Below are 17021 nucleotides of genomic sequence, written 5' to 3' on the forward strand. Positions count from 1 at the left end.
AATTATAACACCGCTCGGTCACGGAGAATGATTTCTAGGCATTGTATTTAGTCAACGGACCGTGAACTTTTACCTCTTATTTAAGAGCAAAGGAGTCAGGAAAGTTGTGCCAAACATACAACCGTCGGATCCTACAAAACCAGAACTAGAATGCAGTCCTATTTGGGGATACTGCTAGCATCTTCTTTGTTCTCAGGTAATGGAATACATCACGACGCGAAATGCTTTTTTTTTTTTTTCGCGTTTACTAAAACACCATGTTTAAACCCTGGATAGGGCCAAACGCGAGATCATGTATTCGTAAAATTCACACTGAAAATTACATTACCTACCAAATCAACCATTCCAAATCAACGCAATGTATATAGTGTCCAACAGACTTCATATCCATGAAGCTACAAAGGGCATTTGTTGAAAGCATTAGAGAGCTAGTTAGGACATTAATAGTTTATTATCCCGCATCTGAGTTGGGCTTCTGGCAGCACCAAACAATGTTCGTTCGGTCAGGTTTCTGTATTTAAATTCAATGCTTGTAAAAATATATTGCGCATACACACGTCTTACATAACAATTTTGCAGTCACCATAATTTATTTCGTCACGCTGTCCTTGACAAATGCCACCCAGCGTGACATGATTGTGTTATGTGAATAATTAGTGAATAAATAGTCTTCCCCCACCCCCTACCCCTAAGCATGTAACACTTTTTTCCAACCTTTATATTGCTCGTCACCAAAGTGAGCTTCTATGGTTCTATTTCGGCCCGTTTATCTGGGTGACTGTAAAAATGAAACTTGAGGCTAGACTAATTGAAGAAGCAACAACCTAGGACACGATAATCTGCTTAGTGTTCTGTTCTTAGCGCAAATTACAATTAAAAGCGTGCTCCTATGAGTTACGAAACTGCATTGGAAGTAGCTGTGTCAAAGTCCATCCCTCTCCCTATGTAAATGTTGGTTCTCACTTGGACGTAAGCGCAAGCGGAACGCACGTAGTTTTCCGATTCTCACTAGAACATAAGCGCAAGAGAACGCAACTGCTTGATTTTCTTGCGCTTGTGTTTGACCGATTCTCACTTGTGTTGCGCTTCCTTTTGAGCTTGCGTCCTAGTGAGAACCAACCTTTACCAACCCTAAAACGAGATGTTTTTCTCTGCATAAATTGACAAATGTGTGCCGTGTATGTGTGTGTGTGTGTGTGTGGGGGGGGGGGGGGGGGGGGGATGGGTGGAGCCGGTCACTGCATCTGAGAAAATCTTCTTTGAGAAGGGGTGAGCGCCATCATGCCGCTATCATTCATAACAAACTTAACCCTGTATTTGTGTCAGTGATTGCATGCCACAGCCACATGTGTAACCACACCCAGCTTAGGACACAAGTCGTAGAATGTGAGAAGTCCTTCTTCAAAGCCATGGTTGACAACAAACAAGCCGACTGCAAGTAAGTTATCCAATTATCCAATGTTAAGTTTGCATACCGTAGCGAGGGAGGTGAGAGCCCCCCCCCCCCTGCCCTAGGATCACCAGCTCCTTGGTATTATTGATATGTAAGTAACAGTTCACTATAATGTCCTCATCGAGATTACCCAAATTATGTGTAGTGAGTAAATGTGCAAATGTTTGTGCGCAGTTGTCCCCTGTATTGTAAGTTATTGTCGCTCTTTAAAAAAGTTTCCTTTTTTACACAGTGCAAAGTATGTGTAAAAAGCAGTAACATTTTTGCAAAACTTTCCAAGTTGACAATGCCCCTTTTTTTTGTTGCAGATCTGAGTACGATAAAATCGTCTCGTGTGTTGGAAGTCTCGCCAAGAATTGTCACCCGCATCTGCCTGTGGCTGTGGTCGATAACCTAGTCTCGCTAGTGTTTAACCAAATGAAGGGCCACGAATTCTACTGCGAGAAAAATGTCATGACTTTTCACTGGCAAAACATCCCAAAAGCTTTAAAGGATAACATGCCTTGTAAAATGGAATTCTACAATAAGTCAGCGGAGTGCGCACAGGACTTTAGGGAAATCTTTAATGGCGACCCAAGGAACTACGGAATATGCAGGTGAGTGTGGTAAGATATAACCTGAGTATCAGGCGATTTTATTTTTCAAAAGTTGGAGAGAGGAAAAATAAAAGTCTTGATTCTCGCCGGCGCGATAGAAACATAGGAGGGCCTGATACTCAGGTTAGGTAAGATAAGGTGTATCATATATGTATGCCTTATGCGACAAAGCGGCTAAGTGCAGGTTCTCTATATTCAGTGTCCTGAGGGGATGTCTAAATTTAAAAAAAATTATAAGGAAATGAACAGTAAGTTGTCGTTTATAGGAAAACGACTGTAATTTATCAGATTTCACGTATATTTTATTTCACGTCTGGCTCTTCGAATTCAGAATTGTTTTCTGCCTTTTCGCCGTTCGCGTTGCCGTTGTCGCTGCCTGAAGTCCCTATTTTAATAATTCGAGGCCTGCTACGGCTATGCTCTTTTGTTAAAAAATCTCGTCCTTTTGTTTGCTGCATCACTAATCTTGCTTTCCTGTTCCTGAAAGCTGAAATGCCTTTCTTTTTTTCAAGACCTTATAACTAATTTTTCTGATTTGCTTTGGGAAAATCTTTTGCAAAAACACGTTTGATTTTTACGCGGGCAAAAAGAAAGAAGCCCCAAAAGTGAAGAAGTATCAGTGCGTGATAAGGATTGAAAACCCCAAAGAATACAGTGCGGTCTTGGCCCCAAGACAGACCCCAAACATGCTCATATTTTCCTTTCCCTTTATTGCAGTGCTTTTGACGGTGCAAGGCTATGCATCGGCAATCACGAGAAGGCCCACTGTTCCGCAGCCCTTGGCGGCCCGAAGTATCCGTATCCTCACAAGTGCCCTCCTAGCTCAGCCACCGCGCCTACTCAGCTTGGTATCCACGCCTTGTTGGTTCTTTTTATCGTTACCTGGTTACTGTAGAAGCGTCACGTTATAACACACTGGGTCCGATTTGTGTGTAATCTCATTCTTTGCACAAGTTGAGTGAGTCTTGAACAGAGCTTTAATATGGGGTACCAGGCTCGCTTGAGGGTTCAAATTATGTAGTCGCCTGCATTCGCACCTTGGTAAAAAAAAAGGCATAAAACGCGCTATATCATGATACGCTTATAGTGCTGCCCTGTGGTATGAACCGTCGGTAACCATTCGTGGTTCCATCGGCAAAATTTCGGCGCAGAGTCGGGCAACCGCCTTAGGTAATACTTTTTTCGCACTCTTAATTTATTTGTTGCTAGAGAATTTTATATCCAAACACATACAGTATTAATTATTGTAGTTTATAGTTATTGAACTAGCGCGTTCAGGGGCGGATCCAGGACTTCAAAATGGGGGCGGATAATGGTCGGATTGACGGCTTATAACTGATCCAGTGGTTCTTGATATGTCACTACATAGATCTTACATACTTCACACTGAATTGGATTTGTCGCGTCAGCAAAGTCAAGCAGGCATGGGAGAATGGACAGTACCTCCCGTCCCTCAGGCATTTATTTTCTTCAAACAAAGTGACTTTTAATTTTTTTTTCTCAAAAAGGTGGGGTGGATATCCACCTCCCTGAATCCGCCCCTGGCGTTTAATATTAGGTTACTTGCATATGTATGTTTTCACAAGAAAATTGCTAAAACCACTTTATTCGCTTCCCTTTAAAAGGGGCCTCTTACATTTACTACTCAAAAGGAGAGCGGAAGCCTACTTGGATGATTCAAAATCTATTTTATTGTTCCGTCGGAAATTAAAGTACTATAAATCCTTTGTTTAGCAATTGAACCATTCTAGATCTTTTGTTATACGTTTTCGTTGCTAAGAAATGAATGTCACGTAGTTAGAAATGAAAATAAATGTAGTTAAAACGAAAAAACTTTCCCCTTTTTTTGTCTCCTAAATTGCAGCACTATGCAACGTCTCTAAAAAAAGTCACAGAAAATCAAGAAAGTGAGAGAGCTAACAAATTATGCACTATTGGGTTTTGACTCTTAGTGTTAGTTTGGACGACAGTAAGTGACAAAGGGATCAAAGAAGAGCCGGAGCTCGGGGGATTGTGCAAGTTTGAACAGTGTCCACTTTTAATCCAGAGAGGTATTGTGCCACCATTCATCTCAAGAGTAATAAAAAAACGACTATGAAAGCCTCGCCATTAAACCAATACTGACATACTTTGTTGACACTTTGAAATTCGCTCGAGTATAATTTATGATTGTCATCACGGAGTTGTCAATTTTTGAAAAGTAGACACTCCGAGTTGTGAGGGTTTTTCAAGTCTCTTTGCGTATATGCAATTATCACTTGTCTCTATCCGAACTCTTCTAAGAACTCTAGCTGCATATGATCTGGTGAGGATGTGAGCATGGATCATAAAAAAAAATTATAATAAATTTTTTTTTTTATGATCCATGATTTGAGTTTTTTTTTTTCTTGAGAAACAGGTGAAAAGTAGAGATTGACGCCTGCTGTCATAGATCTGATCCTCGACTGCTGATCATTTGACTGTTTTGAGGTTTAAATGATTTTTGGTGCGCGCTATCAAAATACAGCGAGGACGTACAATATTGATTCACGAGATGCATTAGAAATATCAGACGTATATAAAAAAGAAGTTAGTCCAGAGCAGAAAATAACATACATTGCGTCTATAAAATCATTAGATTTCCGACGCAAACGATACATGAGTAAAATTGCCAGTTGTTACACTAAGACAATTTCTTACTGTCTTTACTTCTTACTTCAGTAATAAACTCCGACCTTCAACAAAAACAATATACAAACACACAGAGACAATAACTAATGCAAGTGTTCCCAATATAAACGATTCGTAGCGTAATAAAAATTCTTCCCGCTGTGTTAAATCCCCCTTTTCAATGTTCTCGTTATTTAGTTTCTCTTCAAAACTGTCGGGTCTTGCGTAGACGGAAATCTTCCTTTGGCGCTGTTTTCGCCCATTTGTAGGACTCACTTGTAAAATTTGCTGCGTTTGAGATACCTTTCGTACTAGCTCACTCGAATAGGGAGTTTCGTGAAAACTCGACGTGCTGTGCTCGTTTATATCTGTTTCTAATATCCCTCGGGAGATCTTTCTCGTCCGTTCACTTTCTTCCCTTGACACCTTGCGGCCAGATCGGGATGATAGTCCAATGCGACGAGCCGAGGAAGCCATTCTCAGGCTACCCTCGCGTTTGAGCCCAGGAAATAAGTCGTCTCCCCAATGCAAAGTTAAATATCAAGTCGATTATGAGTCAAGTTGACTAAAAACCGCGACGAGGCGGAAATAATAAAATCGTTTTATCATACCAAAATTGCAAACGGCATTATTCTTGTGATTTTGATGCAAATGTTACGTAAGTTGACGGTTCCTCGGTGTACCTGCAAACCACCCTCGAACTCACGCATGTACAGTACAAATGGGCGCAAACATCCAACGCCTACAATAAATAATACAAATAACAATCAAGCCGCCAGATATGTGATAGCGCCAATAATGAAAACAAAAATGAGCAACTGGGGATATCCGAAAGCATTATATTGCTAACTGGCAGGTGAACGGTATATGCAAATTGTACAATAATCGACCGTAGCTCCATTTAATAATAGCAGTCGGCTGAATTAGAAAGAAGAGACGCCGTTTATATCAAAAGCTTAATAAATCAATAGGTATTTAGCCAAATTCGTTGTTGTGCGACCGTCGAGAATTCAAATCGAAAATGTGGTGTTCAAATGTTGTGTACAGTCAAATGGTTTATGACAGCGAAAACAAAAAAGCCATTGTTTTGGATGTGTTTGGAAGTGCTGCTTCCATACGAGACAAGGATTTTGGATTCACCGAGGCCGCGCAACATAAATTCGGCTATAAACACAAACGCACATAAGGTAAAAGTGAGGGCATTATTTACTATAAGTTTTCGGTATTTTATTATTTCGTAACATCCTTCTTGCAAATTGACTTCGCAAAAAAAAAGCGATGTACATACAGCCCCAACATACATATGGAAAGACCCGGCACGCGCGTACAGACACCAACACGCGCGTAGACACCAATACGCGTACACACACAGTACGCAACACGCGCGTACAGACACCAACACGCGTACACACAGAGTACTCAGCACGCGCGTACAGACACCAACACGCGTACACACACAGTACTCAACACGCGCGTACAGACACCAACACGCATGCACACACACAGTACGCAACACGCGCGTACAGACACCAACACGCGTACACACACACAGTACGCAACACGCGCGTACAGACACCAACACGCGTACACACAGTACGCAACACGCGCGTACAGACACCAACACGCGTACACACAGTACGCAACACGCGTGTACGGACACCAAACATACAACACACGCAAACAGACACCAAACATACAACACACGCAAACAGACACCAAACATACAACACACGCAAACAGACACCAAACATACAACACACGCAAACAGACACCAAACAAACAACACACGCAAACAGACACCAAACAAACAACACACGCAAACAGAGACCAAACATACAACACACGTAAACAGAGACCCGACACACAATACACGCGTACAGACACCCAACAGACAATACACGCGTACAGACACCCAACAGACAATACACGCGTACAGACACCCAACATACAATACACGCGTACAGACACCCAACATACAATACACGCGTACAGACACCCAACACACAATACACGCGTACAGACACCCAACACACAATACACGCGTACAGACAGCCAACACACAATACACGCGTACAGACACCCAACATACAATACACGCGTACAGACACCCAACATACAATACTCGCGTAAAGACACCCAACATACAATACACGCGTACAGACACCCAACAGACAATACACGCGTACAGACAGCCAACACACAATACACGCGTACAGACAGCCAACACACAGTACACGCGTACAGACACCCAACATACAATACACGCGTAAAGACACTCGGCACACAAAACACGCGTACAGACACCCAACACACAACACACGCGTACAGACACCCAACACACAAAACACGCAAACAGACACCCAGCACATAAAACACGCGTACAGACAACCAACGCTCAATACACGCGTACAGACACTCGGCACACAACACGCGCGTACAGACAACCAACACACAACACACGCGTACAGACACCCAACATACAATACTCGCGTAAAGACACCCAACATACAATACTCGCGTAAAGACACCCAACATACAATACACGCGTACAGACACCCAACACACAATACACGCGTACAGACACCCAACACACAATACACGCGTACAGACACCCAACATACAAAACACGCAAACAGACACCCAGCACACAAAACACGCGTACAGACAACCAACGCTCAATACACGCGTACAGACACTCGGCACACAACACACGCGTACAGACACCCAACATACAATACTCGCGTAAAGACACCCAACATACAATACACGCTTACAGACACCCAACACACAAAACCCGCAAACAGACACCCAGCACACAAAACACGCGTACAGACAACCAACGCTCAATACACGCGTACAGACACTCGGCACACAACACGCGCGTACAGACAACCAACACACAACCCCCGCTTATGTACAGACACCCAACAAACAATACACACAAACAGACACCCAACATACAATACTCGCGTACAGACACCCAACACACAATACACGCGTACAGACACCCAGCACACAAAACACGCAAACAGACACCCAGCACACAAAACACGCGTACAGACAACCAACGCTCAATACACGCGTACAGACACTCGGCACACAACACGCGCGTACAGAAAACCAACACACAACCCGCGCGTATGTACAGACACCCAACATACAATACACGCAAACAGACACCCAGCATACAATACACGCGTACAGACAACCAACGCTCAATACACGCGTATAGACATCCAACATACAACACGCGCGTACAAACACCCAGCACACAATACACGCGTATAGACACACAACACACGCGTACAGACACACAGCATACAATACGCTCGTACAGACAACCAACATACAATACACGCAAACAGACACACAATACACGCGTATAGACACACAGCACACAATACACACTCACAGACACACAATACACGCGCGTACAGACACCCAACATACAATACTAGAGTACAGACACCACCACACAATACATGCTCACAGGCACACAGTACACGCGTACAGACACCAAACATACAACACGCGCAAACAGACACCCAACAAACAACACGCGCGTACAAACACCCAACAAACAATAAACGCATACAGACACCAAACATACAATACTTGCATACAGACACCCAACATATAATACACGCGTACAGACACCCAACATACAATACTCGCGTAAAGACACCCAACATACAATACACGCGTAAAGACACCCAACATACAATACACGCGTACAGACACCCAACATACAATACACGCGTACAGACACCCAACATACAATACACGCGTACAGACACTTGACAGGAAACCAGCTGATTCACAAAAATCCATATTTTATTTGATTCTCTTTTTTGTGAGAATATGATAAATGAAGCAAAGAGTATATATAAATTCGCAAATTTTCTATATCATTACTTAATGGTACCAGAGCTGTTATAACATAGAAACATGAAACATGAAATTTGCACAGGAAATAAAATATTTGGCTAATAAAACTTTATACAAATGAAATCTATGTCTGTGCTACGTGGTTTTAAGCTTGAAGGAATCAACAATTCATAATGCTAGAAAAGTATATTTTGAAATTGGCGTTTTAGCAAATCGAATAGGAACTAGAGAAAAGACTATTAATAATACAGTATCACTTTGTCCAAGCAAATCTTGGGGTTGAGAGGAGACCCGAACATGAGTCTGGCCAGCGAATTGATTCCAGACAAACTTTTCTCAAATCACGTAGCCCTATCTGTCATATGACCACCCCCTCATCTTCTGCTAGAATTTGATTGACAATGTCATCCACCACTTCCTTGGCTAATTTCTCGGGTGGTGGCTCCTCCTCTTTAAGCGGCTCAGGAGGTTCAGGGGTACAGGGCGGGGCATGTTCTCTGGTACTTTGAGAACTTTCGCCCTTAGTAGTGATCACAGATCCCTGTGTATATCAAAAACATATTTTCATTGTATTTGTATCTTTAATCCAATCTCCAAACTGGAGCTTTGTTAATCCTGTACCAGTTATCATGATTTTAGCATTTCAGCATTGCATGGTAAACAACAACAAAAGGGTGACTCATCAACGTTCTTTAAAACAGGTTCAAGTATTAGAAGAGCACCTACCAGTTTGTTAGGTGAGCTGTCCCTTGCAAGACCAAGTGTAACATTATCCACTGATGAGACTGTAGTAGAGACATCTCTTTCCTCAGTTCCATTCTCTCCATTTGATAAAGGATAAGCAAGTCTTGATTTAGATTCCTCATCTGGGCTAATCTTTTTCTTCCTTGGCAGGTTAACTAATGACTCTTCTCTTTTATAACTCACTCCTGCTTCTTTGAGATAGAAGCTACCTCTGGATTCCCTAGACTGTGATTTCTTTGGCTGTCGGCGAACTGACTCTAGGAATGGTTTGTTTGGTATTGGGTGTGGTTTATTTGGGGGGTCCACTGGGGCTAAGACACGTGCGTGACTACCGATATGCTCATTTGAAAACTCATCAAGGGAGGGGCTTGGCCTTGGCACTGGACTCAGCTCTTTGGGAACAGATGGTTGATTTGTTATTCTGCAAACAAGGCATTTATATCTGCTTGATATCATACATTACTAGGTAGCTGTCAGGCCCGTACCCAGGATTTTTTTTTTTTTTTTTGGGGGGGGGGGGCTGCGACATCCAAAAAATGGGCCAAATTTTTTTTTTGGGGGGAGGGGTGGGGGTGGGGTGGAGGGAGTGAGTTTTCTGATAAAAATCTGACCACCCCTGAAAGAACAAAAGCGATTTTTAGTGCCTTTGCAGTATCTCCACGGGACGTTTATTGTCAGATTTGGCTGCAAAAAAGTCTGACTTATGGATTGATTACATACTAGCTTATGCTTAGTAGATGCAATGGATAATTTTGCCCTTAAATTTTCACTTGGCACCCCATGGAACCCCTCCCCAGGGCCAAAGTTACAAAATTTTGCTTGGAGGGGTGGGGGGTGGGGCAAGGCAAGCCTAAGTCATTCCTTGTATTAATAGTTGCTGTTTATTGGTCCTATGTAAAGCTCTACAGGGGGAGGGCAGGTGACTGCCCATTCTTTCCTGAGACCTTAGATATCATCATCTCCTTCCCACCTGGGACCTGGGATAGGATTACCACACCCTCCTGGAACCTGAGACAAGATTATGCCACTTCTTCCTGGACTACCCCTTTCACCTGGAACCTAGGATATAATTACCCATCCCCCCTCCTGGGACCAGAGATATGCCTATCCCTTTCTCCTGATATGATAACCTTCCCCCTGGGACCTGGGATATGATCAGTTCTCTCCCCTCTCCACCTCCATCCCATCCTGGAACATAGGATATAATAATGACCCCGTTTATCCTGGGATATAAGATTTTTCTGTGTAGCTTTATAGTTACCTCTTTTTCTGTTGTTTCCCTTTCTTTTGCTTTTTTTGGAAGCTCCTATGAACATAAAACATTTCAGTATAAATCCGATGATAGAATAAATGACGATCATTTGACATACATTATTTTGAAAGGCCATGTCTCTGGCCACTCAACAACGTAGTTGATATTCCTGTTATCAAATGCCAAAGTCTTCCGATTGTATCCAAACGGATTTATGTTGATATCAATGCTTTCTTTATTCTGAAAAAAGACAAGAAAAAGTCAATTAATTTTCAATGCAAAAAATAAAATGCATTCTATTGATGGCAGCAAATCCTGCTTACATTTATATCAAAAATGCAGTTTAAATGTAACTCACCATCATCAATGCATTGCCATTGTACAAACTGTTAAGTTTTTCATCTCCCCAGACAGAACTGGCTTTCATGTTTGAAGGTGGAAAGGTTTGGTTTAAATTCAATCCACTCTTTTTATTCCCAGGGAGGTGGTGAGGGACCCTTTTTGTCTTGTGCGACCCATAACCTGGAGGTTGCACTATTTGCTGGCTTGTCAAATTAGCTGTTATTCTGAAAGAGAAAATAAAGACAAATCATTAAATAAAAGACCCTGAAAACATTTGCTCTCTAAAGACCCTAACCTTGACTGAGCTTTTTCTCTGGCAGTCTTCAAATCTGGAAAAAAAGAGCTTTTGGTGCTAGCAGAACTTACATTCTCGTCGGCTGAAAAACAAACAAAAAAGAAAAGATTTGAAAATGAAATAATAATACCCCCAAAGAAAAAAAAAAGTAAAATAACTAAAAGTACCTGCGCTGGTTTTATCCACTGAAGGTAATGGAGTTTGGTTCTCTTCATGGGGTGCAAATAGCGATAAGCCAGTCTGCAATAATACAGTTTTTAAAATGGCTATTTATACATGAACGCTCCAAAAATCAACTCCCTGACCATTAATAATATAAAGCGGAGTTAAAACGTATTTTTTAATACATTTTCCACTCTTTTGCAATTTACAAAGACCGCAAACTTTGGGTCTCCATAGAAACGTGAACTAAGCAGGCATGAAATTTAGCGGATTATTCACTTTACCGCAGCTTAAATTATAGCCTGATCATAAACAAAGAGCTGTATTATAACTCCTTTGGTATTAGGGATTTGCTATGACTTAAAACCTTGTTTAGGATATATTACGAATACTTCCATAGCCTTTTATTCGCCACGCGATCAGAGAAAAGAGCACCCTCCATTTCACGCTGGCTTCATCTTATTGCTACTATTGGGAATTTGAAAATACACGAAACGCAGGGGGAATATCAAAAGTTACTTGTGCTTTATAAAGCTCTGTTTTGAAAGAGATAAGCATATAAACATCACATAACTAAAATACCTTGCTTTGTTTTTCTTCAATTCTCGCAAGAATTTCGCGAACGGGATCGTTGTTCTTCGGATTCTACGCGACAAATATAATTCATTACCTCAAGCTTCACATGAAAATGAGTCTATGTATTAGTAATCATTCTCGTAAAATACAATGAATGTACGTAGTACGAAAGACGGGTGGTTTTGGCCACCTTTTAAGTTTACAATACCTTACGATTGAAAGCCAACATGTCCAGTGTAGGAATCAGCCAGTCAATTGTTCAAGATTGTCACATTCTTGTCCAAGTTCTGTTTTTTCCTAGACCGCAATAGCTTCAGGTAACCCAAAAGTCTACGTCGGTTGTGTATTACTCTTGATTGCCATATAATAATGCCACAATAAAAGGAATAGCTCTGCACGATGCATGTAGCCCTTGATTCCTAGGAAATGGAATCCACTAAAAGTTGTAAATTGATCCGTGTTGAAGGTCAAATGAGTGACAGAACAAAGAGTCGACCAATCAGAACGCACCTCTTATTAACTTTCCGCGTAAAGTACACAAAACCCCACATAAATTGTAAGTGCAAGCTTTTGTGTGAAAATGATAATGAAAAATAAGGGTGTTAATTATAGTGATTGTTAGTATTGAATAGATGGGCTGTTATAAACAAGTCATTAGGGAGCCAGTAGAATGGTAGAGTCGAATGATTGTAAATCTTCATAAAATTTTGACACCGAATTTTTTTTTGCACGGTACTCAAAATACAGGCATGCCATATAAGACCAAACAACTGATCAATTTTATTTATTTAGTAATTCTTACCCCTAAGAAAGCATGTTGCGTGTGGTCAAATAAATATTTAGCCTTAAGAGATAGCAGTAAAATAAGAAAACGATTTTTTTGCAGTCCTTGAGACATCGTCAACGATAAAACCAAAAGTATTAACCATTCAGCTAACTTGTGGTTGATTGTGAAATACATATTGGGGAAACAGCCCGCCATTAACGCGAGGCCCCTTAAGGAATGGCAGTTGATTGAATTTCATACCCTGAAAGACAGGTGATCACTCCATCTACTTTTAAGGAGTCCCCCCAGGGGCTGATGGTTCCCAAATAAATGCCTTAAGTGCTTGCGCATTGATTTATGCATTGAACAATACATAGATAGACAACAGAAAGTAAGCGACAAATATGTGCAATGTTTTGACTAGATATAACAACATTACTAATCAGGATGATAAAGGAACAGTTCAAAACCTAATCTCAACCAAAATGTGTTAACAAAAGTAATGTTGTAAATCTGATTTCTCCCCATACACCATACACTAAGCAACTAGTATTTATGTATTCTCTTTCAGTTTTAGTTTTTCATTAAAAAGGTGGAAAAGAACTTCCATTTCACATCAAACTTTGCTGATGTGCAAAACACACATCTAAAATAACTGAAAGTGGTTTTATTGAATATGTCACACTGTGCCACAGTATGCAAATAAATTTGCTTTACAAAATAAAAGATGAAATAAAACACAATCTTTTAGGTTTTTAAGAGGTATTGATGATTATAGAAGAAATATAAAGCAGGATATTATTCAAACTGGAGCTGGCAGGATACTGGGCCCCATACTGCACAGGGTGGATACAGGGGGAGGGTGGACTGGGTGGAAATTTAGCCTCCTTTAATCAAAAATTAAGGAAAAGTCATGTCTCTTTGTTTTGTATAAAATGACAAATAAATCATTCATTTGTTTGGTACTCATATCCACTCCTGGAACATTTTATGGGAGTTATTTGATGAGAACACACAATAGTCAACTTGGCTTCAAGTTAATATTTGTTTATGTATTATCTAAGGTGATTTTTCCCAATCACTATTCATTGTCCTCGCCACTTTCAGCATGACTTGTCTCAACTCCCTCTTCCACATTATTTTCCTTCATTTTCTTGATGATATCCTTGGCTGGGTTAAAAACCCCATATGTCTGCACACCACACACAAAGCACTTGGAGTTCTTCTTGTAATGTTGCAAAGCACAAGCCTCACAGAAGTAATGTAAACACTTAGTCACTACAGGGTTCTTAAAGGTTTTTCTGCACATTATGCATGCAAAAGGCAAATTGTCTTCATTGTCACTGTCTATTTCGTACTGGTGGGGATCTGCACTGTCTGGTTTGCCATGCTCCCATTCACGTTCAAGCTGCCATCCATGCTTATAGTCACTGCGATCATGCAAAAACTTACAGCTGTCCCCAAAACCACAAAAACCAGTTTCCTTATAGTCTTTACAGATGTCTGGCTGGTAGTCCCAGCGGATCGTAGCACGCAAGTTCTTGGGGGCTCTTATGGGTCCTTGCCTGTAAATAAAATCAAGAGGTACATGAGTTTTAAAGTTGAGTCAACTTAACTAATCCAAATTTAATTCCAATCACTTTTCTGCTTTTATGTAGAAATGACTGGGATAATGAAATCATATTTTTAAGCTATCACAAAAGACAGTTTTTGTAATAGAATATAACAAAATCAAAATTGACAGAGTTATTATCATCTATAGTTTTATCCTATTGCAAATAACCTATTAAACAATCTTAATCTCTGCATCTGAGGTTATCTCGGACACACACCAACACACACACAGAAACTGGAACAGACTAAGAGATCCCTGTCGCGACACTTACCTACTCATTGTAATTTAAGTGTTTTACTCTAGCTGTAATCTAAACTACAATGGCGACGAATAAACTTTATTATTATTATTATTATTATCATTGTTACTTTTATTGTTATTAATTAAATAGAAACACTTTTTGTTTTAGGCCTTTTATACAGTGTAATTGAGACAGGGAGATTTTCTGGTAAAGAGCGGTTGTATCTTACCAGAGACATGCCATATCGTAAACTATTTGCACTTCTTAATATAAGCTTACACTAGGCTAGTGCACGCCTTTCTCCCTCAGTATATTCTAACATGCCAAAAGTTATACAAGCTCCCAAATACACTTCTTTTTATAACCTACCTAACCATGCCACTGGCAGCATTTCCTTGCGCTGTGTCTCGCTTTTCATAGAACTGCATGTAATTATTCAAACCCTTGTAAACTTTCTCATCTACTTCTTTCTCCATCAATTCTTTATTCACTTGTAATTTCTTCTCGTATAATGCTTGCGCGTCCCGATCAAAATCCGTATCGAGCTCATAAGTCGCAGTAGCACCTGCATCTGTCGGTCCAGCGCTCATGGCTGATCGAGTGGACTTGAAGTCCACGTGTATTTTCTCTTCTTCGTCTTGGCCTTTTTCCTTCGCGAACCCTTCAGTTTTTTGTATCATAGGGTTGAAGCCTGTCTTTTTCTCTTTTCGAATAACCACCGTCTGACCTTCGTCCTCACTCCCCGAGCTTTCAGCTTTTCTTTTGCGGACATTTTTACTTCGATTGGACTTCTTGAAGAAAGTGCAAGTCGGTTTTTCTGCATTTGCCGTCTCGGCTGCGTCATCCGCCATATTGCTTTCCTATCGCTAGAACTCAGGCCCTCTCGGCATGGGGCCCTAGAGTTTCAGAGTTTGTAACAAGAAAAACAATAAAGCGTCAGGAAGGAATAATTTCCGGAAAAGGAAGCCAAATAATGTTATCTTTTTGTTTTGACGTTGATCATGCTTGTTTTCGAGCTCATTGCCATGATTTATAGTTCCCGCTATTTCCACAGGAAAATGCTATTCCAAGTGACCGCGCCTGCGCGGGAAGGCCAGGCTGCACCATTCGACTCGTGTTATGGTCGGAGTTTTCAACAAAACGCACAGAGAGAATTATTCACAACATACTAAAAAAACCAACCATATAATAAGTTCATGATTTAGGAATTATGGAACATTGCTTGTTATTCTGTAAGCCTTCCTGATCACGGATGGCTTTGTGGGACCGAGACAGGACGAGATAATAATTTCGAGGTGCTTTTATTTCACTAGCCCGTTGAATGACTATCGTTCGATTGTGTTTGTTAGTTTATGGCATAAATTTGTTGACTCCTCACCTACGAGTACTCGAAAGATATTCTAAGATGGGTAGATTACTCTGAAGAGCTAGTTCCAGCTGAGCCGAAAGCTTTGCGCGGTTGTATCGATTAAAATGGCAGATAACGAAAATGTGAATGGCGAATGTGTCTCTGGCGAGGAAGAAAGCTCCGATGGCAGTTACGAATCTGGAGAAGATTTCGAACAAGAAATGGATTTTGAAGGTGACGATGAAAACGAGGAAGACACAGTCGAGGATATGTTGGAGGGGAATGAGAGCACTGATCGCATCGGGAAGGGAAAAGGACCAGCAAAGGTGAGAGGGGGGCGAAGACAAGGAAAGAGGAAACGAAAAAAAATAGACCCTACAAAGAGGAGGCATATAAGAAGGATCCTGGAAGAAAGTGAACTTGATAAGGAAACTCTAAATGCGCAAATGGAAGAAAAGGAAAGACTAAGGAGATTAGAACTTCAAAAAAGTTTAGCAGCAGAATCATCTGTTGCGCCTAAGATTGCAATCAATCAGACTAAAAATGAAGAGAACTCTTCAAATAGAACAAGAACACCATCACCTGTTGTTGTTGATTTACGGCAGAAAAACAAAAAGAAGTCCCAGGTCATTGTAATCGACAGTGATGACAATGACGATGTCACTTGCAGTAATACTAGTCCTAGCCAGGTTCAGGTTATAACATCTGGGTCAGACTCAGATACGGATGTGTGGGACAGTGAGTATTACTCTGACAATGAGGTAATAGATGAGACGAACACTGGAGTTCACTCAGAAGATGCTTACAATGTCCCGGATGAGCAGGGTAGAGTCCTTGTGAACACAAACCATCCCGTGACAGAGGAGGATATATTTCTCGCACCACAGATAGCAAGCGCAGTAAAGCCTCACCAGGTTTGTATAAAAGTTGATAACATAACTGCAGTAAATCCTGTATTCTGATTTTGTATACTGAGTCTTAGTAAAGTGTATGTCACTTTCAGTCACTCTTGAGATATCTTTTTATCCAATTGTGTCTGTATGTATGGCAAATTACAATTTAATGAATATCCATTTTATTGTGTACTAGCAATT

The 17021-nt window shown here is 40.9% G+C and overlaps 4 protein-coding genes across 4 annotated transcripts in view; 2 read left to right on the forward strand and 2 right to left on the reverse strand.

The window, feature by feature from the left end:
• Positions 1-9: 9 nt before the first annotated feature.
• LOC5510662 lies at positions 10-3882 on the forward strand. The gene is made up of 4 exons (XM_001631087.3): positions 10-196; positions 1327-1438; positions 1762-2049; positions 2767-3882. Exons 1-4 carry the CDS (start codon positions 151-153, stop codon positions 2942-2944), a joined length of 624 nt encoding a protein of 207 aa, XP_001631137.1. The 5' UTR covers positions 10-150; the 3' UTR covers positions 2945-3882.
• A 4632-nt stretch (positions 3883-8514) lies between these two features.
• Positions 8515-12416, reverse strand: LOC5503596. Its single transcript, XM_048719338.1, has 9 exons — positions 12166-12416; positions 11964-12026; positions 11387-11459; positions 11220-11301; positions 10941-11148; positions 10701-10822; positions 10592-10636; positions 9313-9751; positions 8515-9127 (listed from the first exon to the last, which is right to left on the reverse strand). The coding sequence occupies exons 1-9, from the start codon at positions 12184-12186 to the stop codon at positions 8945-8947; spliced, it is 1236 nt and encodes a 411-aa protein (XP_048575295.1). The 5' UTR covers positions 12187-12416; the 3' UTR covers positions 8515-8944.
• Positions 12417-13375: 959 nt separating this feature from the next.
• On the reverse strand, positions 13376-15599 carry LOC5503595 (E3 ubiquitin-protein ligase RNF113A). Its single transcript, XM_001624555.3, has 2 exons — positions 14949-15599; positions 13376-14288 (listed from the first exon to the last, which is right to left on the reverse strand). The coding sequence occupies exons 1-2, from the start codon at positions 15428-15430 to the stop codon at positions 13805-13807; spliced, it is 966 nt and encodes a 321-aa protein (XP_001624605.1). The 5' UTR covers positions 15431-15599; the 3' UTR covers positions 13376-13804.
• An 80-nt stretch (positions 15600-15679) lies between these two features.
• Positions 15680-17021, forward strand: part of LOC5503590 (helicase ARIP4) — a 50504-nt gene continuing 49162 nt past the window's right edge. Inside the window, exon 1 of the mRNA XM_048734655.1 lies at positions 15680-16841. Within this exon, the coding sequence (XP_048590612.1) occupies positions 16053-16841 (789 nt within the window). The 5' untranslated portion in view covers positions 15680-16052. The remainder of the gene's footprint in view (positions 16842-17021) is intronic.

Source organism: Nematostella vectensis, chromosome 1 (genome assembly GCF_932526225.1).
Source record: "Nematostella vectensis chromosome 1, jaNemVect1.1, whole genome shotgun sequence".
NCBI lineage: Eukaryota > Metazoa > Cnidaria > Anthozoa > Actiniaria > Edwardsiidae > Nematostella > Nematostella vectensis.